The sequence below is a fragment of the Pimephales promelas genome, chromosome 8 (genome assembly GCF_988280905.1).
Source record: "Pimephales promelas chromosome 8, fPimPro1.hap1.1, whole genome shotgun sequence".
Lineage (NCBI taxonomy): Eukaryota > Metazoa > Chordata > Actinopteri > Cypriniformes > Leuciscidae > Pimephales > Pimephales promelas.
In genome coordinates, this window is record NC_142776.1 from 17806452 (window position 1) to 17833350 (window position 26899).

At 40.5% G+C, this 26899-nt stretch overlaps 1 protein-coding gene and 1 long non-coding RNA gene across 3 annotated transcripts in view; both read right to left on the bottom strand.

Moving 5' to 3' along the window:
- Positions 1-26899, bottom strand: part of LOC148977703 (uncharacterized) — a 271661-nt gene that overhangs the window by 133065 nt on the left and 111697 nt on the right. The gene's annotated exons all lie outside the window — the stretch shown is intronic.
- Positions 1-26899, bottom strand: part of septin9b (septin 9b) — a 152293-nt gene that overhangs the window by 124685 nt on the left and 709 nt on the right. Inside the window, exon 1 of one of the 2 annotated variants that reach the window (XM_089134103.1) lies at positions 6607-6643. The exons of the other annotated variant lie outside the window; for it this stretch is intronic. Within the exon in view, the coding sequence (XP_088990229.1) occupies positions 6607-6628 (22 nt within the window). The 5' untranslated portion in view covers positions 6629-6643. Of the gene's footprint in view, positions 1-6606; positions 6644-26899 lie in introns of those variants that run through there. 2 annotated transcript variants of the gene reach the window in all.

Here is a 26899-nt window from a genome sequence, read left to right on the forward strand (position 1 = left end):
TTGGGTTGTTATAAAGCATTTAGTAGTGGTCAGTTAACTATGTTCGTGAGCTCATCTAAAGTGAGGACTAGTCATGCCTTGTAAAGCATTTTTAAAGGCTGTTAAATATTTCTATGTTCTGTAGCACTGCGTTTTGTTTGTTACGTTTTACTGTTTAGAAGATTGACGAGTCTTTAAATCACCTTTATAAATGCTTTACAAAGCATGAATAGTCCTCACTTTAGATTAGCTCACAAAAATAGTTAACCACTACTAAATGCTTTATAACTACCTGTATTTACTACATTTACTTACTCTTTCTAAGTGATCTTATGAATGACTGACAACTCTTAAACAACTAGTTTGTAAATAATGCTATACTTCATTTAGAAATTATTAATTGATCATTAACAAAGTATGAAAATACAATTATTAAACACATTATAGATATGCTTATAAATCAAGAAAAAAACATGTATAGCTATATTTATAAACTGCATATTAATGTCTAGTAATGTTTTATACATGATGAATTAACTGTTTACTCATGCTTAACTAATGATTAATAGCATGCAGTTATTATAAAGTGTTACCGCATCTTCTAGTCCAGATACGGCTCTGACAAGGATTGCAAACACTGGTCTCCTACCACCGCCTATACATTTTGAGAACAGATTTGAAGTATTAATGAATGAGAAATCCCTGAATTTGACAAATGTGATCGAACACAGACTGAGTCAGCCTGTAGCTAACACTGATGCTAACCGGTGCTCAAGGTCGAGCAGAAAGCGGCACTCACCTCAGAGCACAGCGGGGCCCAGGACTCTGATAGTAATCAGAAACATTAGTAGCAGGGATTCAACTACATGCTGCCTTCCACAAGCAACAACTTCTGATGTAAACAGGGAACTTGAGAACATTCTGGTGAAACATAAAACTGCAAATCGACTCATCATTCATGTGGGGAAGAACGATATTCATAAAGAGCAGTCAGAACTCCTTAAGAAGGATTTCAATGAACTTTTTGAAACACTTAAAAGACTGAAAGTTCAGACATTCATCAGTGGACCACTCCCAGCAAGAGGAACAAACAGGTTTTCTCGGTTGCTTGGGCTCAACACATGGCTGCAAAAAACCTGTAATATAAAAGGAGTAAATTTCATAGACAACTTTAATCTTTTCTGGAGTCAGAGGCAACTGTTTCAACGGGATGGCCACCACCCAAACAAACTCGGTTCAAGAGTACTAAAGGACAATATCTACTTCTCCCTCCATCATCCTTCTGCTGTGTGTGCCAATCCATTCAACCTGAATGGCACACACACACCTGGACACAATATGAATGACCACAGGACTTCATTTCAGCACCTGAATGGACATATTGCTGACACATCACACAAGGACAATGATAACACCACTCAGCCACAACAACCTCTGCTCACGGATACAATCTCAGCAGAGCCCTGCCCACAGTGCTCACCACAGACAGACTGTGACATATCAGGACTGCTCCAAGATTCAGCACCCAAGAACAACGAGGGAAACCAGGACAGCATACTACAGCCTCCAATAACACCAGAGCAACATCCCCTCTCACCTGACACGTTCTCACTCTCTCCAGAATCTCCACTTCTGTGCTTCTCAGAGAAAATGGAAAAACGGGTGTATGCTGGAACTAAACTTTCGCACTCTTTTGCTGCAAGCCCCCAGCAGGCCCCACAACCACCAAAGCTTGCGGGCACAGCTCGCCCTCCTCCTCCTCCCCCTGATAGAGCTCTTCGGCCTCTGCCACGGCGCCAGGGCTCACACCCTCCTCCATCTGCTCAAGGTGAACCAAAAACAACTGATACCAACTCTAAATGATATGAGTCGGGTATCCGCTTTGATATCAGTAACTTTCTTTAATGTTTACAAAACAAGGGGGAACCCAGTGTGCCTGAATCCTTCTCTATAGCGGTTCAAATACATGATAAAAAATCTAAGGCCTTCAAAAGTCGCACTGCAAACCCATCTAATCTGGTGTCCATTACACGCCAAACTAAGATTGCTGTGGGGACAAAAAGTAAGACTATAAAGTTAGCACTTTTAAACATCCGCTCACTTAAAAATAAATCACTTCTAGTCAGCGACTTAATAACCACATACAACTTGGACTTTATATTTCTAAACGAAACTTGGCTAGAAGACAGCTGAAGTGCAACGGTCCTAAATGAAACATCCCCTCCTAACTTTACTTATATGAGTGTCTGGAGAGCGGGTAAGAGAGGTGGCGGCTTAGCTGCTCTTTTTAAAGATGTTTATGAATGTAAGCAAATATCATTTGGGATTTACCCCTCTTTCGAATATCTGGGTATTGTGTTAAAAAGTGCTCCACGTATTTTACTTATCATTGTTTACAGACCTCCAAAATACTCTCCAGCCTTTGCTGAGGATTTTACAAGATTGCTATCAACAATTGCCTCTGAGTTTGACTGTTTTGCCATCGCTGGAGATTTTAACATTCACATAGATAATGCAGAAGATATGGCAATGTGGTAAAAGAAATCAAAACTGTTTTAAAAACTTTTGATCTGACTCAGCATGTACACGGTCCCACACACAATCGTGGACACACTCTAGATTTACTTATTAGTACGGGTTTAAACATCTCATCGATTGTTATTAAGGATGTAGCACTGTCTGACCATTTCTGTATTTTCTTTGATATATTAATCTCTCCTACAGATGAAGCTGGATCTGTGTCTGTCAAGACACTGAGATGCTTAAATGAGAACACTGGTGTGGTATTCATGGAGGCTATATCTTTAAAACCAAGCATATCTGCCGACTCTGTTGATTTTCTCCTTGATTCTTTCAACTCAAAAAATAAGAGTGTAATTGATGATATTGCTCCTGTAAAAGTCAGGAAGAATAATGGCAGACAAAAAGCACCTTGGAGAAACTCAACAGCAGTGCAAAATATGAAAAGACAATGCAGAAAAGCAGAGCGCATGTAGCGGAAGACAAAACTTGTAGTCCATTATAACATCTACAAAGACAGCATCCATGCTTTTAATAGGGAACTAGGCAAAGCCAGACAGACTTTCTTCTCAAATATTATAAACAGCAATATAAACAACATACGCACTCTTTTTGCTACTGTAGAGCGACTGACAAACCCCCCAAGCCAGACTCCCATAGAAATGCTCTCAGACAGCAAGTGCAGTGAGTTTGCTTGTTTCTTTTCTGAGAAAATCAATAATATCAGAAAGATGATCAGCACATCCCTGAGTTGCTCAGGAGTCAGTCAGATCAGACCACAATCTGTAGTTACTATGTCTGCTTTTGAAGAAATCAATGGCACAATTTTGGAAGAAACCGTACAGCACCTTAAAACATCCACCTGCGCCCTTGACGCATTTCCCACATCTTTTTTCAAAAGTGTGTTAAACTGTTTAGAAGCAGATCTCCTAGAAGTGGTAAATGCCTCACTTCGCTCTGGGAGTTTTCCGAACTCCCTGAAAACTGCAGTTGTCAAGCCCCTCCTGAAAAAGAGCAATCTAGATAAGACCATCTTAAGCAACTATAGACCAATCTCAAATCTTCCTTTCATAGGCAAGATCATTGAAAAAGTTGCCTTCAATCAGCTGAACAAATTCTTAAGCTCAAATGGATACTTTGACAATTTTCAATCTGGTTTCCGATCGCATCACAGCACAGAGACAGCGCTCATAAAGATAATAAACAATATTCGCTTAAATACTGATACAGGCAAATTATCCGTGTTGGTACTACTTGACCTCAGTGCTGCATTTGACACTGTTGATCATGACATACTTCTTGACAGGCTGGAAAACTGGGTGGGGCTTTCTGGGATAGTCCTAAAATGGTTCAGGTCATACTTAGAAGGGAGAGGCTATTATGTGAGTATAGGGGACCATAAGTCTGAGTGGACATCCATGACTTGCGGAGTCCCTCAGGGCTCGATTCTTGCGCCACTCCTGTTCAACCTGTATATGCTCCCAATGAGCCAAATAATGAAAACGAACCAAATCGCTTACCATAGCTATGCAGACGACACACAGCTCTACTTAGCCCTTTCGCCTAACGACTACAGCCCAATTGACTCCCTGTGCCAATGCATTGATGAAGTAAATAGTTGGATGTGCCAAAACTTTCTTCAGTTAAACAAGGACAAAACTGAAGTCATTGTGTTTGGAAACAAAGATGAAGTTCTCTAGGTGAATGCAGACCTCGACACTAGGGGTCTAACAACTAAAAATCAAGTCAGGAATCTTGGTGTGTCTCTAGAGTCAGACCTTAGTTTCAGTAGTCATGTCAAAGCAATAACTAAATCAGCATACTGTCATCTGAAAAATATTTCAAGAATTAGATGCTTTGTTTCCAGTCAAGACTTAGAGAAACTTGTGCATGCTTTCATCACCAGCAGGGTGGATTACTGTAATGGCCTCCTCACTGGCCTTCCTAAAAAGACCATAAGACAGTTGCAGCTCATACAGAACGCTGCTGCCAGGATTCTGAGCAGGACCAGAAAATATGAACACATCACACCAGTCCTCAGGTCTTTACACTGGCTGCCAGTTACACTTAGGATTGATTTTAAAGTATTATTACTGGTATATAAATCATTTAATGCGTTAGGACCTCAATATATTGCAGATATGCTAACTGAATATAAACCCAACAGATCACTCAGATCATTAGGATCACATCAGCTAGAAATACAGAGGGTTCACTCTAAGCATGGAGAGTCTGCTTTTAACTATTATGCCAGCTGCCGCAGAGATCAGGTGTGCTCCTACAGTAGTCACATTCAAATCCAGACTCAAAACACATCTGTTTAGCGGTGCATTTACTGAATGAGCACTGTGCCACTGTATGTCTGACTGCTTTTACTGTACTGCTTTAACTGCTTTAATACTGCTTTAAAACTGCTCTGACTGGAAGAGATTTTGATGGAGAGCGGGAGAATCTTCACTCCGATGAGGCGAGTGAAGAAGTAAATTACTTATACTGCTGAGAGTATAAGAAGTCGCTGAGAAACGTGCTCTGTGGGGGCCCCGCTGGGCATTGCTGGTGTAGCACCACCCCAGCAGAGTACGTCCCTGGGCTGGAGGTCCAGTTGCACCGTAAACCAGCTCAATCTCTTCCATCTCATATAGGGGTATACTGGAAGAAATTTTGATGGAGAGCGGGAGAGTCGTCACTCCGATGAGGCGAGTGAAGAAGTAAGTTACTTATGCTGCTGAGAGTATAAGAAGTCGCTGAGAGCGTCGTTAAGGGGAGAAAAGTGCTCTGTGGGGGACCCGCTGGGCATTACTGGTGTAGCACCACCCCAGCAGAGTACGTACGACGCTCCACGCTAAAAAAATATTTCGAGTCATGTATTTTCGGCTCAAGAGTTGGCCAGAGCTGGTTTAATGCTAGTGGCTGCGTCCTGAATAGCCAGATTACACTGTAAACTGTTCAAATATTGGGTGTTAACCTACGTAAATATTGTAATGAAGGCCGTGTTTTACCGTGAAATTGATGCATCAATGCATTACAGGTGTGGCAGTAAGCGATATAGGGTTTTACTTTATATTTTCCAGTGATAATTGTCGACTACGCCACCCTGAATAATTCAGGGAATATCTAAATAACCCAGCAATTTGCATTAGGTCACAGGTTCGTGTGTGCCAGGAAGGTCAGAGACATGTACAAAGAATTTACAAAAAAATAGTTTTTATTAATATATAAAAGAGTTAAAAAATGGTATGTCCTTGTAAAAAATGAGCGCACAGCGCTACATGCACAAATAATGGCAATTGACAAAAGGTGTCGTCACAGCGGGCAATATATAATGGCTACATCAGCAGTCCTCTACCCACGAGGGTAGGAGGAACAGCAAGAAACTCTACAAAGCTCAATTTACAGGTAATACAAACAAACAATATACCAAACCACCAGGCCGAGTCTGCCGGCGGAAGGACCACTTAATGGCTTTTCCAAAAGCACAATCCAACTCACGCACACACACGTCACCGTGCACCAAATCACACACACACAGGCACTTCAAAAGTGTCACCCACTGCAACACCACCGCTATCACCATACAAGAGAAGGTCCTTCCGCTTGGCCACCTCAGTTCCTGAGAAAACAAATAAACTGAGTTTAATAAAAAAAACACACAACAATGACCACAGAGAAAATAAAAATAAAATAATCAAGGTCGATAAGGATACGCACACATTTAGATAAAAGCAAAATCTAAACACTATTCACACATTAGGATTCAAAAAAAGATGTACAGCAAAATCGAGCTAATGTAGTGCACACACACCCACACATCGGCTCTCATACAAAGGACAGACCGATTATAACTTTGCGATTGCTTTAGAAGTAAAGGAAGTAGACAATGCAAATCCTGCTGCTGGCCCACGGCGCGATCGCAGCGTAAACACGTGGTTCTCAAATGTACTCAGGTTATTTTGAGCGCAATTCACTGCAGAACGGGAAGAAGATCGTACTGAAGACGAGAGCAAAGAACGGTCCGGAGAATGAGAGAGGAGACCCACGCCTTAAAGAAAGCGAGATGTTACTATTGCTCTTTTACTACAATTTCCATCCATTTAACATAACACTTACCACAAGAGAATATTCCTCGCATACAATTCCCTCTGGCTACTGTTTACAGCAATCATCAAGACCGCTGATTAACTGGGATACAGGAAGCAACACATTAATGGTAACATAGCGACCCATTATTACTGCACCCCAGTACTCAATACAGAGACAGAACCTACCTGAGGGGTGAACAGACACTCACTCTGAACTCATAACGTGCACCGCCGGAAAAGTGCTGATTGACAACTACAATTTGAAAGAATAATATCAGTAGGGTTCCAAACACCTGATTTAAACCAGACGCGATCAAAACATACCTGAGACGCGAGTGAATGACGCACGCGGGGAGGCGGAGTAAAGACGCGACGCATCTCCGGACACAGCCAACCCGCATTAAATAGATGATACTATCCCCTGATAGGATGCCGCAACTGTCAATCACTTAACTAATAATGTCACACAGGCATCCGTGGTTACACAATTGCAGTGTCTAACGTTACCCTGGAAAATAAGATAAAGTTGTGCTGTGTAGGCCTGCAATGATTTGAATTGTAACAGCTATAACGTTAGGCTACGTATTAGTGGTGACCCACGATGTGCGTGATTTTCAGCTGACATATTGTTTGCATTCTCAATGAATGGTGCTAGATTATGCCTCATACTGTTGTTTTTGTGATCTTCAGATACGACTGTCCTGCAGACAAGCGGTTGAAGGTTACTCCTCCTCAAGTCTGAACCAAATGGATTTGCTGAAATAAAGGCAGTCAATCAAGAATATGGTGTTCAGTGTAGTAATTTCCACACAAAACATTATATTGTGTTAAATGTTAACTCTAAGAAGTGTTAAACTAAATATTTTTAAGTGTTACTTTTTAACACTGGTTATGAGTTCATATAATTATTTTTAGAGTTACATTTACTCTCCGTAGGTTTAGTATTTTAACTCCATAAATACATCTCTGAAAAAGTGTTAAAAATTCAACTCCAAGAGCAGAGTTATTTTAACTCTGCGCTGGAGTCTATTTGATGGTCTCACATGTACACTCAGATTGAGTTGATTTTAACTAACAGAGTTTATTCCAAAAAACAGAATTTGCTGTGTATGGAGGAGTGATCCAGCTTTTAGATATAATCAAAAATATCTTAATTTGTGTGCTGAATCTCTTTAATGTGATGTAATTAGTGTAATAATAGTGAGTATAGAAACAAGAAGATTTATTGTTATTAAGTCACTTTATTTGTCATTAATATTAAAGTTAAGTTGACTTTACATGCTTAAGCTCTTAATTTAACCATTGCATGGGTGGGCCATGTCCTTATCCCCCCCTGAGAGATTTTGCAGGAGCCGCCACTGCCAAAGCTTGCCTACTTTTTTGCTACACACTCAAAAGTATGTACTTTTTCTTCACAAAAAGAGTACATAATTTTAGTGCAGGGATTGTTTTTTGTTCAGTCTTGAGCCTTCCTACCTGTGTAACTCTTGACATTCTGTGAGTCTATTGTGAGGCAATGCGTATTTTGTTTTCCTTTTTGTGGCTATTGGAAGATTTGCTTCTAATTTATGTGTCTGTACTTTGTTTTTGAACCTTCTAAAAATAAAAGAGACTTTATACTGCGTGTCCTCTTTTGATATTCCTCCACACATGGGTCTCAAAATCCTCAACCTTGAATTACTTCACTCAGGGATGTTATATATGTAGCTAAATGTTGTGCTATATGAAGAGTGACCACTAGGGTGCTTAAGTGTTCTGTAAGTAACAGGGTTCTTGTATTAAATAAAACAGTTCAAGAAGAAGTGATTAAACCAGAAACATGCATATGAGTGTTGCTCTGTGTGAGAATATAAAATTGTTTATATAAAGATATTAGGAGTAACATAATATAAATTGGCGACGAGTTGTGTAATCCTGAAGACTTGTAACTGCATCGGATAGTGAACAGCCGGTGTTGGACAAGTTGGAATAAAAAGAACAATCACGCTGAAAGCACCGAGCTAGTGAGCTAATAGGAGCTGTTAAGAGGTGATGAGTCGGTCGTCTTCCGAAGAGTATAACGTTACAGTGAAAGCTACCAGAAACAGACACATCATGGCTGGAATAATTGTACATATGGATCTTTTTGATGAGGCCGGTGAGCAGTGGGCAATGTATATTGAACGTTTCGAACATTACATCTTGACTAATGAGATTAGAGACAGAAAGAAAGTGCCTGTGCTGTTTAGTGTGCTGGGTTCGAAAACGTATGGACTACTTCGAAGTTTGGTTGCTCCCGACAAGCTTGGAGATGTGGGTTATGACGAAATTTTGAGAGTGTTGCAGGCTCATTTCGCACCGAAGCCGCTCGTGATTGTGGAGAGATTCCGATTTCACAAGTGAAATCAGGGGGATGGGGAAACAGTGACACAGTATGTCGCGGTACTAAAAAACCTTTCTGAACATTGTTTGGTTAGTTTGGTGCTTACTTACTAGAAGCACTAAGGGACAGATTCGTTTGTGGACTTAAAGGGGTGATGAACTGAGAAATCAAATTTTCCTTGAGATTTTGACATCTAAGAGGTCATCATATTATAAGAATATCCTGTAAGTTTCAGAACTGAAAACTTCCTTGTTAGTCCAATAAAAGCTTTTATTGACACCAGCCTCTGCAAACAACTCGTTTTTAAAAGTGGGCAACTATGACGACAAAGAGGATAAAACACCACCCCCGCAGAAGAAGATCAACTCCTACTATAACACGGCCGGTTCAGCCCCGCCCACCGATTCGTGCATTACACGCATAGCTAAATAACATAGGTCTACCTTGTGATGACAAACCGGATCGAGCTAGCGAGGAATACAGAATATTGTGCAGTGCCTGGTTGTGGAAGAAGACAGTCGCTGCATAAGCTCCCTCTGGATTCCAATAGGACTGCATGGATAAACTTTATTTCTTATGACGTTCCACTCCAGCTGATGAGGGTAAAACGTCTGTTCGCTTCATTTCACTGAGGATTGTTGGTAACACTTTATTTGAAGGGGTGTGCACAAGACTGACATGACACTGTCATAAACATGACATAACACCTGTCATGAACATGAAGGAGTCTTTATGAATGTTTGTGACTTTTGTCATCAGGTGTCATTAGGTAAATTAAGACACTTTTAATGCAAAGTTGACATTGTTTAAAATGTCTTTGTTATGACAACTTGACATTAACAAAGACAAAAATGTCTTGATTATGACAACTTGACATTAACCAAGACAGAAATGTCTTGATTACGACAACTTGACATTAACCAAGAAATCATAACCTGTCAAAAATATGTCATAACAGGTCTAATTATCAAACTTAAAGAAGTTAACTTTGTGTTAACATTACATTACCCTGTCATGTGTGGTTGGTTTTGACTTTGGCCGTCATGACACCATTATAACTGTTATGAGTCATGAATATTTTACTTGTCCTCAAGTAAAGTGGAACACACTTTACTAGTTATAAAGATGTCATTAAGGGTTATTACACTGTCACATGCTTTAAAAATAGTGTCATTAATATTTCCCCTTACCTCAAGTAAAGTAGAACACGTTGGACTAGTTAATAAATGTCAGGTTGACAGTTTATGATTGCTTGGTTAATGTCAAGTTGTCATAACAAAGGCATTTATGTCTTTCTTAATGTCGAGTTGTCATAACAAAGACTTTTTGAACAATGTCAACTTTGCATTAAAAGTGTCATAATTTACCGAATGACACTTAATGACAAAAGTCATAAACATTCATAAAGACTCATTCATGTTCATGACAGGTGTTATGTCATGTTTATGACAGTGTCATGTCAGTCTTATGCACACCCCTTCAAATAAAGTGTTACCGGATTGTTTTCTAAACAAGACTGGATTTGCAGACCGATTAAGAGTAAAGAACGGTGCTGTGCCGTCTATATTGGATCTGACAGGAATTGTGCAACACACGACACACGACTCTGGGTCGAACATGTATGGGCGAATCATTCCGGTTTCCATTTTACAACATTGTATGTTTTCAAAACAATTATCCCCACATACACCGACGAGGTAATTTGAAAAACTCATTATAATATGCAAAATAGTTATCCACTCACAGCAGTGGCTGTTTACTTCCAAGTCTTCAGTGCGAAACGCCCATAAAAACCGTGTGTTTTTGAGCTGGTCTCAAAGCTAGGGTAGAAAATAGCCTATTACTTATTCATTTTGATGTTTTTGAATGCAAAAACCAAGCGAACGTCATAAGTTCACCTCAGAAAACAATATAATAAAATTTAAGAGTGAAACCGTGCAGAAGCACCTTTTGACGAAGAAAGATCTCACGTTTCAGAAAGCAGTCGATTATGCTGTGATCTGCAGAGACAGCAGCGCGTGACGTGCAACAGTTGAGTGGCTCGCTTAAAGTGAACATGGTGTTTTCTCAAAAATGCTGTTGTTGCAGGAAAATTAATGATTATGATGAGGACTGCTGGTACAAAGATCTTGATTGCCACCAGTCTGGGAGGAAAGGCCACACTAAGCGCATGTGTAAGCAAAAAGCCAAAATCAGTCAAGGCAGAGAATGGAAACAGAAAGTGGAAAAGCCTGAACAGAAAGGTCACGCAATGAAGCGCAGTGTAAAAGATAGAAAGAAGAGAATTTATCACATTGAGACAAGAGGAGATGAAAATGAAAGTGAGGAAACTAAATCAGACGCTGACTGTGAGTTGGGACTGTGTTCCATGTCGAAAAAATAAATATTCACGATCGAAATATTCACGATCGAATTTCAGTGCTGCCTGTAGTAAATGGAAAGAAAATTGAGATGGAATTAGATATAGGGGCTGCTGTGTCATTGATTCCTTGCAAACAGTACAAAAGCATGTTTGGTCAACTGCCACTGCAACCCACTGATGCCATACTCAAGACATACACTGGTGAGTCTTTGGAGCCAGAAGGGGTCATTAATGTGGAAGTAAAGATAAACAAGCAATGTGCTGATATGCCCTTGTTTGTGGTTAAAGTGGATGCACCCGCACTGTTTGGTAGAGAGTGGCTTAGAGGTATTAAACTGAACTGGAAAGACTTAAAGACTGTGCATGCAATTGAGAAAAGTGAGACGACGGTGTTAAAGAGACACTCAGCTGTTTTCTCTAAAAATCTAGGCACAATGAAGGGAATTAAGGCCGCATTGACTTATTTAGACATTAGACCTAACAGTGTACCCAAATTCTGTCCACCACGTAATGTGCCATTTGCTCTTAGACCTCAAGTTGAGGCCGAACTAAAACGACTGACTGAGCTTGGAGTGATCTCACCAGTGGAGCACAGTGATTAGGGTGCCTGTCAGCAAAAACGATGGGGCTGTGAGATTTTGTGGAGATTTCAAGGTCACACTTAATCCAGCACTTTGCGTGGATAAGTACCCAATTCAACGCATTGAGGACCTTTTTGCTTCTCTAGCAGGAGGCCAATGCTTTAGCAAGCTAGACTTATCTAATGCATATCTACAGATGGAGGTAGAAGAGAAGTCAAGGGAGCTGCTAACTATCTCTACACAAAAAGGGCTATTTCGTTTTAATCGGTTGCCATTTGGAGTAGCATCACCCGCCTTATTTCAGAAGGCTATGGACCAAGTGCTTCTCGGACTACCCTATACTGTAGACCAGTGTTTCCCAACCCTGTTCCTGGCGGCACACCAACACTGCGTGTTTTCTTGTCTCCCTAATCAAACACACCCGATTCAACCCATTAGCTCATTAACCCACCTGATTATGAGCTGATGGGTTGAATCAGGTGTGTTTGATAAGGGAGACAAAGAATACACGCAGTGTTGGTGTGCCGCCAGGAACAGGGTTGGGGAACACTGCTGTAGACTCACCTAAAAACTCTGGATGCACTCTTGTGCAGGCTAGAAGAACGGAGCCTGCATCTCAAGTCAGAGAAGTGCCTGTTTTTCCAGGACTCCGTGGAATACTTGGGCCACATCATTGATGCAGCTGGACTCCACAAGTCGCCAGAGAAGGTACATGCCATTGTGGAAGCACCTGTACCAGGTGATGTCAGTCAGCTACGTTCGTTCCTTGGGATATTAAACTATTACGGGTGTTTCATTCCCGACTAGCCACAGTCATGAAACCACTGAATGAACTGCTAAATAAGTAATAAATGGCAGTGGACGTCAGCATGTGAGTCAGCGTTACATCTTCCAGACATCTTGAATGAGCCTTGCTTGTATCACAGGAAGTATTGACCCACTACAATCCTAAGCTGCCCCTCTGCCTCGCTTGTGATGCTTCGCCTTATGGGGTTGGAGCTGTGCTCTCGCACATCATGCCTGATGGTGAGGAAAGACCTATTGCATATGCATCACAAACTCTCAGCAAGGCGCAGCAAAACTATGCTCAGATCGAGAAGGAGGCGTTAGCGATAGTTTTTGGAGTGCGCAAGGTCCATCAATACCTCTGCGGTAACAAGTTCACCTTACTCACTGATCATCGTCCACTGACGTCAATTCTGAGTCCATTGAAAAGTACACCATCAATGGCTGCAGCCTGGATGCAGCATTGAGCGCTTCTCTTGTCAGCTCATGATTATACCATTCAATACCGGAAAGGTGCATTACACGCCAATGCCGATGGACTTTCACGGTTGCCACTCTCCTACACCCACAAAGAGAAGCTGGGTGCAGTAGAGGTGTTCTACACTTCTCATTTGTACACACTAACAGTCATTAGCACTGAGATCAGGTGTGATACTTTGTCTGACCCCACCTTGTCTCGTGTCTTAGAAATGGTCTCAACTGGTCGTTTTTCCATCTGCGAGGGGCACTGGTGAGGAGCTGTCACCCTATCTGTTGCACCGACATGATCTCACAATACAACAAGGATGCCTCATGTGGGGTGTGAGAGTAATTGTGCCACCTAAACTTTCCGGTTCTGGAAGAGCTCCATTCAGCACACATTCAGCAGGTGTAGTGAGGATAAATAGAGCTTGGCATGCAGTTATGTTTGGTGGCCCAGCATAGACTCTCAAATTGAGCTCCAGGCCAAATCTTGCCACTCCTGTTAAAACATACAAAAAGAGCCAGGGCTAGCACCTCTACACCCTTGGATGTGGCCCTCCAGTCCTTAGGAAAGAGTACATGTGGACTTTGCAGGTCATATGAAGGACATATGTACTTGGTCACATTCTAGGTGTGGATGCACATTCTAAGTGGCCTGAGGAGCATATCATGGACAGCACCACTGGCAGCATGACCATTCAAGTGCTCCGGGGCCTTTTTAATCGCCTTTAAGGCATTCCACACATCCTTGTGATTGACAACAGACCTCAGTTCTGTGCTGAAGAATTCAGTGCATTCCTGAAGGCCAATGGAGTTGGCACATCCAAACACATCCGCTCAGCACCATACCATCCTACCATCAATGGCTTGGCCGAAAGGTTTGTGCAGACGTTCAAACATGCCTTAAAAGCATCCAAAGGTACAGCCCGTGTGCATCAGAGACTTGATACATTTCTTCTGACATATCGAAACACCCCTCATGCAACAACAAGAGAAACGCTAGCTATGTTTTTCCTCAGACGCAGGCTGCATTCTCGACTGGATTGCCTAAAACCCAGTGTTGCTGGAGAAGTACACCAGTCATAGGATGCCCAACACCAACGGTGCCAACGTCACTCTAGGGTCAGACATTTTGATGTTGGGGAGCCAGTCCTTGCGCGTGATTATAGGAAAGGGGAGGAAAAGTGGGCACAAGGTGTTGTTTTGGAAAAGACAGGACCGGTCTCATACAAGGTGAATGTGGGATCACCAGGGGTATGGAAATTCCATGTGGACCAGATGCTGACACGCCCAGATTCAGAGCCTCAGCAGACTGAAGTGAACCTTCCTGTAAGCTCACAGGTGTTACTAAACCAGAGTGATAGTGACACCACACTGCACCTTCATACACCTCCACAAGAAAATAATGATCAAGTTCCTGAGATCACCTAACCATCAAAAACACAACAATCCATGGAACCTTCATCTACGGGACATATTCAGGCAACAGAGTCAGTGAAACACTATCCTGTGAGGATCAAAAGACCACCAGCACGTTATCGTGATGAGTGAACAGTGATTAGTTAACTGAAGGTTGTAGGACATGTTTGAGTGTGGGACATATTTGTTTCAACATGCAAGTTATAACGAAAGTAAGATAACTCAGTTTTATATATATATATATATATATATATATATATATATATAGATAAAAAAAAGAAAACAGTACAAAGTTATCTGTATGTTGTGCACTGAAAAGTGTGTCATTTATGTTGTGTTAAAGAAAGTTTATTTTATCCCAGATAGCAAACTGACATTGAATCAACGTGGAAACGACGTCTCTAATGACATTGAAACAACGTTGATTTTGCTCATCGAATTAACGTTGAACCAACGTCAGACGCGGCATTCTTCAAAGCTAAATGAAAATCGAAAATTGGTTTGCTTTCATAACGTTGAAACAACGCGTTGATTTCAAGTTGATTTTCCGTTAGTTTTGAAAGAATGACGCGTCTGATGTTGGTTCAACGTTAATTCGATGAACAAAACAATGTCAGATCAACGTTGTTTCGATGTCATATTTCCACGTTGATTCAATGTCAGTTTGCTATCTGGGATGTTAATGGACATTGTATCTTAGTGGGGAGGAAATGTTATAGATGTAGCTAAATGTTGTGATGAAGAGTGACCACTGGGGCGCATCAGTGTTCTGTAAGTAACAGTAAGTTCTTGTCTTAAATAAAACAGTTCAAGAAGAAGTAACATGCTTCTGCGTAATGTTCTTCTTGAAACATGCGTATGAGTGTTGCTCTGTGTGAGAATATAAAATTGTTTATATAAAGAAATTAGGAGTAACATAATAAGGGAGAACACCAGCTGTGTGTCCAGGAGAATAGGATTCTAGTCCCACTAGAGACAACATTCAAGTAAATAGTCTGGCAGTTCCTGCTTCTGTATAATTGCAAGGGGTTACAGCAGACATTAAGGGTGTTTTCACACTGGCAGTTTAGTTCACAACGGGGCACAGATCAAATGTGAAAGCCGTCATGCAGACCTGGGAGTGCACAGAGATATCGAAATCTTGACTACCTGAAGAAGGTGGTCTGAGTTCGGTTGCATCCAAACTGTGCCGCGATTCGTGTTAATGTGATTCGGGTGCATGCTTGTTCAGGAAGTAAAGTAAAGTAAAAAGAATGCATGCATTTTAGCAGATTACGATGTATTTAGTTTAATAAATCACAAATAAGGGATGATATTGATGATGATTTACCTTGGATACAAGTGAGTGTTACACTGGGTCCTAACTACACGCGCCGCGACGCCGCGACACGCGATAAAAGTTATCTTTTCCATGTTAATCAGAGTTTTTGTCCTAGACGCGACAGCGACACGCGAAGTTTCTAATTTAGAACCGGTTCCTATTTCAGCTGACAGAATGAAGAAATTACACTGGTTATGAGTACACATTATTTATTTCTAGTTAAAAATAGGTCACTGTGCCACAAGCGACAACGGATAATTTACCTCAGATTTTGAAAGCATGTAATTTAGCGTTCAAAATGAATTCAATGCAAACATACAACTGCACTTCATAACAAAATTAGTCAATGAGTATACTTTGTTTATGTTTTGATTTTTAATAATGTTAATTCTTGATTTGATTATGTCCTTGCCCATTTCCAAAGCGAGTGCGGGCCAACAGTGCGCTTTCACAGAGAGACTCTGCTCACACGCTGTTCTGAATGTGTGTCATCTCACAGTCGCGTCGCGTCTAGTGTGGACAGTAGAGGTCTTCACAGTGCACCCGAGACCCGTCGGCCCCGGACCCGACCCGGGACCCGTACGGGTTCGGGTCTATATTTTAAATGAGCAGCCGGGTCCGGGTCCGGGTCGGGTCCGAATCTATTACTTCGGGTCCCGGGTCTGTTTAACATTGTGTGTAATACCAACGCATTCTCATCCTTTAGCGTCATATAGGACGCGCTGTATAACAAAACGGCGAAATACTACTCACATGGCACCCGTTATCGTACACGCGCTGAGAACGGGCTGGTAATACACGTGCGATTGGAGTGCAATCTCAAGCGCGTGTCATGTGTCTATGGCAACCAGAGCAGAGCTTCCGCCAAACCGCGCTTTGCATTTTCTCCAATGTTTATAATAATATAAATGAACCGTCTTGTTTAATCTTAAAGTTTTGGTGGTCAGATTCAGACTCAATGAAGAGCAGAGAGCACAGATATGATCAAGCTGAACAAGCAATCGTTATTATAGTTCAAAAGGGCAAACAGTTAAAGTTATTATGCGAGTTAACTCGAGTCAGAATGTGCATGTGTGCAAGGCTGCATTTTTCATCCATCACCGTGACATCAAGTGGACTTTTAAAGCTGAAATAATGAGTGGATTAAGCTTGGAAAAACGAGAGAAATAACATGGATAGAACTTTCTTGTCGATGGATTGTAATGCATCACAGTCAGTCAGATAACGTCAGGAAGTGAGACGACGACTACTAAAATTAGGTAAGACAAAAAGTTTTATTTTTCGCAACTCGTGTGAAATAATATGTGACAATCGGGTCCAGTCGGGTTTGTGTCTTCCTGCCGGGTTCGGGTCCAGTTTTCAAATAATAGACGGGTCCAGGTCGGATCCAGGCAGTACATTTATGACATTTCTCGGGTCTGCACGGGTCCGGGTCCAACTTTTGAAATGAACGACGGGTCCGGGTCGGTTCGGTGTAGCACATTACGGGTCTCTTCCGGGTCGGGCATGAATTTTTGGACTCGTGAAGACCTCTAGTGGACAGACACACTTGCTGTTGCTGGAATTTTATCGCGTTGCGTGTAGTTAGGACACGGTGTTAGGCTGCAGTGTATTTGTGCATAGCAATCAGGGCAACAAATTACAGTAATGGCAATCCACTATAAGAGTCCGTTTGCAAGCCTCAAAAAAGACACTTTCATATGACACACATACATTAAACTCAAGTATCGTTTACTCTGCTGCACATAATCGCATCTAATTAAAGGACACCTATTATGGAAAATTCACTTTTACATAGTGTTTGAACATAAATGTATTTTGGCAGTGTGTGAGCAAAACCACCCTAGAATGATGTGAATCCACCCAGTGTTTTTTTTACAATCTCAATAAATCATATGCACTGTCTCAGAACGAGCTGTTCTAAGATTCAGCTCTTTGTGACGTAGAACTGAGAAAGGGGTTTGATTGACGTGGTTGTGGCCTAGACCCCGCCCTCTGTGATCTGTACACACATCCTCCATTGTTTCAACGACAGCCGGTAATGTCTCTTGGACACATAAATATTCTGTCGTGGGTTAATCCTGTTGTTGTGGCTTAAAAATTAATCCTCAACTGTGGATCGTCGTCTACTGTTTGCGATCCACCGTCACATCTAGTAACAGTAAGTGTATTTTATGATTTTTGAGCAAATAGTCTTTTCAGTCAATGTCAGGCAATTTAACAACAAATGCGTCTAAAGTTGTTGTCGTCGTAGGATGTCTGTGTAGTAGGCTATATAATTTAAACCTTGTTTGTATAGTGTGTAACTACACATTTATATATATATATATATATATAAAGATATTGTGTTAAAAACTGCATAATATATGTTCTTGTTCTGTAAGTTAGCCATCTCCTCACATTTGCCACAGAAGCACCTGTATGACAAGTAAACATGACGCCACAGGTCCCTGCATAAATGTAATTTCGCTTGTACGTTGCAAACTTTATCACAGTATGTGTATGTAGTTTCAAAAAATTGCGCCAGCATTAGTGTTTGTGTGTGTCTGTGTGTGTGTGTTCCACATCCATAATTGCAAATGGGACGCGGTTACAACAACTCTATAAGTACATAAATGTATCAAATAACCATACCGAGACGTACTGATCCATTCTCATTTGTGTTTATTCTGTCGGAGTGTCTTCGTACTATTTATATATTCCGATTTAAACGTACTGAATGACATTCAAAACAGCGGCTTCTCTCACTCTCTCAGTACCGACTGCCATTGGTATCAAGTTATGCCCTCATCCAAAGGCAGGGCGGGGATATGCAGCTCATTTGCATTTAAGGTCGTATACCCCCGAAACAGGTCATTTTTAAGCAGGCCCCAAAATGACATTTTCAAATGGTTATAATAAATTAACTGTGGGGTATTTTGAGCTGAAACTTCACAAATACATTCTGGGGACACCAGAGACCAATATAACATCTTGTAAAAAGGGGCATAATAGATGCCCTTTAATAAAAAAATCAATATATTGCCATGCATATTTGTGATGACGTAAGATGCACGCAAATGCAAAAGTACAGATGAGTGTGAAAAAATCAAGGAACAATCGCACTCGGACTTACACAGCAGAAAATGTAACCAGTGTAAAAATACCCTAAATTTGTGGGTGCGCTTCATTAAAAAACGTGGCAAAATCCCAGCAGTGCAGATTTGTTCAAAGACCATAAAGCAGTCCAAACAGAATGCGTGTATATATATATATATATATATATATATATATATATATATATTTGTCTAGAGGAGATTGAGACATTAAAATCATCTCTTTACTGCTTTTTTCTCCATCATTTTTCATTTTAACTGGCAAAACTAAAACAAGTGAAAAGGCAATATAGCGCATAGATATAAAGTCTGGCTGTGATGACAGATCACATCACTGAAATGAATGGCACAGTAACAGGGATATTTATAAAGTCTTATTCTGGGCACACACTCGCCTGGCTGTGGTGTATGAGCAGCGGGTGGAGAAAATAGGGAAGGCCCCAAGTTTTTATCAATCCATCGAAGAGTCAGATGAGATCTCTGCCATACCTTTCAGCACTGACATCAAGCCTGATTCACAAATGCACACAACACAATCTTCTGCAGCCTGTTATCAAAGCACATTCCTCTTGCATGAATGAACATCCTGTAAGCACAACATACACTCATGCTTATGTTTTTTTTTCTTTCTTTTTCAGGAAAGCAGATGGACACAGGCACGTGTGCAAGAGCATCCATGCACAAAACAGAGATGCAGATAAATCCACAAATAGCATCAGCATCAGTGTAACTAAAGGGCACATGCCTTACAGCCCTATACACTCTGACCTACAAGCATGACTCAGACATGCATATTTTGTTATATAAGCACTTAGTGTTTAATCACCAGACCGGCCAAGTTTGATGGCAAGGCTGCAGGGGAGCAATGCTTATTGAAGCACAGGAAGTAGTCAAAAAAATAAATAAATAGATATACAAGAAAAAGGGGTCATGACAGCAGCAAGAAAGGGATGTGATGGGGTGATTCAATGAACAGAAAAGGCAAATAGGAGGACTTTTAAGTGATATAAATTGTGTAAAAATATAACAAAATATTCTTAAAAATGCAGCATACAGTAATCTTTAAAGTCACGAGGTGTTTTTTCTCGACTATTTTTCGCACTGTACAGACCGGTGTATGATATCAAAGTACTGCACGAGTGATTAGCGAGGGAGGATGGGTCTGTATGCTTTCAAATTTCTCTAGAGGTACTTTGATGTTACACACTCATCGGCCTCGAACAAGCATCACCCACCCAAAAAAAAAAAAAACAAACATTTCCCGCCCTGCAGCTAATATCATTGTTTCACGAGTTAACACTTACAAATAAGTCAGATAGAATAAATGCATATTTAGTGTGCTGTCCAAGGAGAGGCCTCCGGGCTCGGTATGCGGCGCGAACCCAGAGTACCCCTCCATTCCTGACTGTGATAAGAAAAAGCCAAGAGTGGGGAGTCGGGGTGGTGGAGGGATGCTGAAACTGTCAAGAAATGTTAGGTGAGTTGACAGTGAATATTTATATATGCTTCCTCTCATGCTGATAGGGTAGACATGTAATTGTTTGGTGACGAGTTGATTGGAATGATTTATTTGAATGTGCTCCTCCCGAACCTTGTTTATAAAACATCATTTTAGATTACAGTGACGGTAGATTTGGGGATCAGTATTTGGTGTAGGCAATCAGTAAAGTCCCTGCTGAAAAATCCAGCTTAAACCAGCCAATGCCGGTTGGCTGGTTTTGGCTGGTCTCCCAGCCTGGTTATAGTTGGTTTATGAGGCTGGTTTTAGAGGGGTTTTGAACACTTTTTCAGCTGGTCAGGTGGGAGACCAGCTTGACCAGCTAAGCCAGGCTGGGAGACCAGCTTGACCAGCTAAGTCAGGCTGGGAGACCAGCTTGACCAGCTAAGTCAGGCTGGGAGACCAGCTTGACCAGCTAAGCCAGGCTGGGAGACCAGCTTGACCAGCTAAGCCAGGCTGGGAGACCAGCTTGACCAGCTAAGCCAGGCTGGGAGACCAGCTTGACCAGCTAAGTCAGGCTGGGAGACCAGCTTGACCAGCTAAGCCAGGCTGGGAGACCAGCTTGACCAGCTAAGCCAGGCTGGGTGACCAACTAAAACCAGCTACTTCCAACTTAAACCAGCTAAGACCAGCCAACCAGCCTAGGCTGGTTTTAGCTGGATTTTTCAGCAGGGTTTGTACAGTACATGTGCTTCACGATGCAATCACGCAGAGCATTCTCACTGCGTTCTAACGCAGCTCAAAGTTTTCTTGAAAGGGAACCTGAAAGCGATCGTGCAGAAAGCCTATTGTGTTTCTCAGGAGCTAAGTATCCTCCTAAATCACCAGCTGCTCCTATTGTTCAGTCAGGACTTGGCATTCTGATTCCCCTGGAATCAGAATAAATTTACAAATTATGTTATCCTTCAAAATCTTGAATTAATGACATCTGCAGTACAGTCATGTTGTTTCTGTTTACCCTAAGGGGGGTTATTTGCTTCTCTCCCTGCTCTTATCCATGCTAGGCTGTATGGATGGTCAGGGAGTTCTTGTCTAGAACAGAACCATACCGCCAGTCCTAACTGTATACTAATTGTCAATCGTATTTGATGATGGTGGTCCTGACAGAAATGCCCTCAGATCACAAAGTTGCAAGATAAAGCTTCAAAAAGTTAAAATTAATTAATTGGTATTAGGTATATAAATTGATTAATAAGTGATTTATACAGATTAATAATTGATGTGACAACTATTATTCTTATTAAGTTCATGATATCAAATGCATTTACTCATCACCTCATTCAATCAAGTTGGGTGTGTTTCCTGTACACAGACATAACATGCTGCTTAACTACCATAGTATGATGCATCGTTGAAGAAATAAATCATGGACATGGCATCAGAGGACTATTTCTAATTCTTTTCAGTTATTTTGCTTTACTTCCAGATTCAGTCATAGGCTCACTCTTTACTAGAGCAAGTTCACACAAAAGCACTCTTCAAAAATGACACTTTAAATCTCTTGAAAAACGTAAAGATGTAAATTACATTTGTATGTATTCAAAATAAAATATAACCTATAGATTGTACTGAATGCCAGCTTGCTTATTTGGCTCACGATAAGGATTCATTGAATCTATGTCATGCAAACAAGAAACTCTGCTTCTAACCACAGGTCAAAAGGTATCGTTCCAACCACACAACTTTGTGATGCTGTTTGCGAATGTTCGTCAGAACGATGGTTTCGGGAAACACAGACACGTTGAACTATGCTGATAACGTATGAACTTGTGACCAAAGTTGACTAACGATGCTTTTGGGAAACGCCCCCCTGAATAGGCTTACCACGAAGTCAGTTCTACACACTACACTGAATACAGACCATCAAGAATTGCAATTACCTTTCAGTCATTTACGTTCAACGTAGTCGACGTCGACGGAATGGGATCATGCCAGGGAGCCTATCATCATCAAGTACTATTGAAACGAGCCAATGAAATTGTGATTTGCATTACACACTCCGCCCCTGCAGTGCGGGTATAAATACGGAAGTGGATGCACACACTCGTTGCCTTTGGCTTCGGAGCCGATCGTTTGATGTCTCTGAAGAGTGTTGTTGTTTACATGCACCGTCATAGACTGGAGCAACCCCAGTGACATTCAATATGTTGTACTGCCCGGTCATCCGCCCAGTCAATATGTGTATTCTCCACATGGCAGGATGTGGCTTCCACAGCGTCCCTTCCTTCCATTAATAGGGCACGCTTCCCAGTCATCCTGTGGAACAGCAGTGACTTTCCTGGCCTAAGCCCTGTCCCATCTCCACCTCAAGAATGCGGGGGGATCAGGAGGCTTTTGTCTAGGCACTGGAAGGTGAAAGCACTAGTTGTATTTTCGATGGTGATCCCATTCAGTAGATGTCGACTACGTCAAACGTGAACGACTGAAAGGGGGCGTCTCGGTTGTGTAACTATATCGGAACGGAGACGTAGTCCCTTCGACCACTATTGCTGGACCACCACTGACTCCAAGTTACGCATGGCTCCTCAGCGAAAAAACAACTAGTGTGTGCATCCACTTCCGTATTTGTATCCCCACGGGGCTGGAGTGTGTGATGCAAATCATGCACACCAATTTCATTGGCTCGTTTCAATAGTACTCAAAGATGACTGGATCCCTGATTCCATTCAGTCGAAGTTGACTATGTCTCTGTTCATACACAACCAAGACTTTGTTTGTTATGTTGTTAGTCTTGTGCAGATTATGAAATCTGTCCTTCTTTTAACATGAAGCTAGTCATATTGCTGATGTCTAAATCTATAGCAGCAGGACTGAGACAAACCCCTCTCATGTGGAGTTTGGCCACAGGCTCCACAGACTTGGCCACACTTTTTGGCTGAGCACACAAGCTCTAAGCATAACCTTGAAAGTTACATAACTATTAATTAGAATGACAATCCAGGCAATCTGCAGTATTTAAGCATTAGGTCTTTGCATGTTATAGTACCTGCAGTTCTGAGACAATGGTTTGCTTAAAGGTGCAATAATTAAAGGTACATTAATTTTATGTTTTCAAGAAATTAAAAGTATTTTTGAAAAAAAAAATGTTTTAAACCAAGTATATTCACAATAGATGTAGACTCACATAGAGCAGTTTGTTTGATGTGGACAGACATTTGGACATGCTCACATGACCAGCTACTGTAAATACTTCTCACTTTATCTCATTAACCCATGTTATTAATTTATTATCCCCATGACTATTTGGACATAGATGGCATTGATAACTCTTTATATGTTACTTTTATGTGTGTTTGTGCAAATAAGAATGCAAATAAAGTAGTGCTGTCAAATGATTAAAATGTTTAATCAAGATTAATCGCATTAATGTGATAGTTAGCTTGTGATTAATCGCACATTTTTATCTATTCTAAATGTCTTTTGATTCATTTTTGTCCCATTATTTTTTCTCATTTTAATAGTCTTATCAACATGGAAAAGTGGATTGGCTTGTTTTGTGCAAATCTTTTTATTTTTTATTTATTTATTTTTTTTTTTATTGAAAACAACATTAGCATATACAGTGTTTAGTTTCAGACTAACATTCACACTTGGAGCAAATAATCTCTCAATGTAACACTGTCTATCAATAAAAGGGTGAAAGAAATACTGAGGAGGTCCTGATATTGACAAGGGAGGAGAATTCGCATCAGCTGTGTGTGTGCTTGGCCACCCAGACAGCAACAGATGCTGCGTCCCAATTCACCTACTTATACTACGCCCTGTGAAAAAAAGTACATACTTTTGAGTGTGTAGCAAAAGAGAAGGCAAGCTTTGGGAAATACTAATTCGTCATAACGGACAGCTCTGTGGCATGCATCCTATCACCGTAAACTGACCTGTCAATCATCTCGCCACATTAAAATCCTCCATTCAATCTAATTTAATTGCTTATCGTTTGGAGAGAAATGTTGTCACACGTTCACCTGCCAGTCGTTGGTCTTTCATGCGGAGACTCTCGTGTGTTTGCAATTTGAATGTAATGATGCATTTAAAAGTTAATGGCTAAACGTATCTTTACAAAAGTTCACAATGCTTCTGCAGATGCAATATAACAATGTAGCCAAGATTGAATAAATACATTTTCGTCAGGTTAGATACTGATAATTAATCACTTAAACCCCTTTATCTAAACCTCTCTACATAAACGCCGGACTTGCGTGTCCTCCATGTCTGTAGTTTTTTTTTTTTAACACTTTTTACTTGTGTTTGTAGTTCTATCCAAATCCTTGTACAACACGCAATGGGTTGTCAGCAATATCATCAGTATCAGAGTGTACATCGATCTGCACTTTGGATTCTGACCGAATAAAGTAAACCGGGTCTTTTTGAAACACTAATTTCAACATACTACGATTTGGGACGTACTAAATCTATTTTCGAATACTATTTAGGATGGATAGTTTGTGAATTAGGACACAGTGATAGTTTTGGCCCAGATCAGGCCCAGATGCACCATTTCAGGTGCATGTGGATTCAACACGTACCATATGTTTGCCGGATCTGGGCCGACACTATGTTGCTGTCTGGATATCATCAAGTGGTATTTCAGACTGGACGTGCTGTGATCATGATAGCTCAGTTCATAACGACAAAACACAGAGATCACTTTGGTTTTTGTCAATGGGACCATTTGGCAACCATTTGTTAGGCCAAAAAGGGCGTTAATCGTGCGATAAAAAAAATTAATGCCTTTAAAATGGATTTGCTTTAACACCGTTAATAACGCGTTAAACTGACAGCCCTAAAATAAAGCTTTGTAAAAACAATGCATCAGATAATTGCCTGTTGTTTCAGTAATAAAATACAATAAATAATCAAATACAATTCTAGTGGGTTTAAAAACTCACTGGGCTGGAAAACATCAAACTAATCAGGCAATGCTGGTGCTATTTTGACTGGAGTCCTGATTAATTTCTGACCCGTTTGCCTTAAAGTGTTCTTTACATTGGTTCAAATTTAATGGAAATTCAACACTTGTGATTATCTGTGATGATAAACATACTATAGGAGATATCATGAAATAAAGGCTCTATCAGCCATCAGGGCTATGGAAACAGACAGTACCCTAACAAGCATCTGGAATTTGTGGTTTTGGCTAAATGTTCATGCCTAATGACTTACCATAAGCAGAAAACAATAAAAACATGACCTGTTTATCTCCATCTGTTCAAAAGCTTTTTCTGTCATGACAACATGCATTAGCTGCACGCTTCAAGAGATATTTATGCATAACCTTATGGGCCTGCTGCATATGATGTCATAGCAAGAGAGAGTGAATAAAAAATCATTTTAACATGAGTTCAAAGAAATATATTATTTGTGAATAAAGATTTATTTTGATAAAGTCTAGACTGCATAACAGTAAGAAACATTACATTCCATTCATAGCAGTGGAAAGGGACTGCAGAGAGCTAATAAGTCATGACTCACTTACTGTTACAAATTTACAATGTTAATTCCACTCTTGCAAAGGAGTAAGTGAAGTTTCTCAGTTTCAAATGTGATGATGAGGGAAACAACTGCTTGATATAACATACAGTCTGCATGTGTAGGAGATCTTGAATCTTTGAAAAATATTAAGCAATCAAACAACCACTTTTTAACATCATTATAAAGGAATGCTAACAATATCCCCATTCTTCTGTTGATGGAAGAGCACCTAAATATCCCATTCTTGTTAATAACTGTTAACCATCAAATGGAATGGAATATTTTCTAAAAGGGAACTTAACTTCTCTAGCTTTAGGCATTAGGAAATAATTATGTGAACATAATCTACACACTGTAAGAAATAAGAAAAACATACCAATGAAAATGTAGAAGTTACTGGTATTGTCTGCCAGGATATTATTTGTTCCTTGCACAATGCAACCCTTAATTCAATATATACAGCTACAATTCTAACTGAAAATTAAATACTGAAAATTCCTTCATTTTACCACAGTACACCAGGTCTTATTTTTACAGACTTTTCTTCTTAGTGCGGTTTTGGGCACATATCACCCCTGTTTCAAAGCTTTAAAGATTAGGAAAATGTGATTTGCATATATTCTAGCACTATACGTTTAGCTTAAACATCAACTTTGAATAATGTCCTGACCTGAATTCAGTTCTTTCTAGGCTATAAAAGTTCCATGAGTATCATTTTTGTTTCTGAAACAACCATTACTATAGACCACTGATTCTCCCTCTGGTGATTTTAAAAATATAAAAGATGTACTCAGGACTAAGTGACTTAATGTCTAAATATAGACAGCCCCTAGAATAGCTCAAGCAAGACAGTCCATTTGTCTGTTTAACAATAACTGCCATTGACATGGCTTCAGATACTGGACTAGAATATCTTTCATAAAATAAAAGGACATATTTGTGCAACTATCATTTCAACATTCA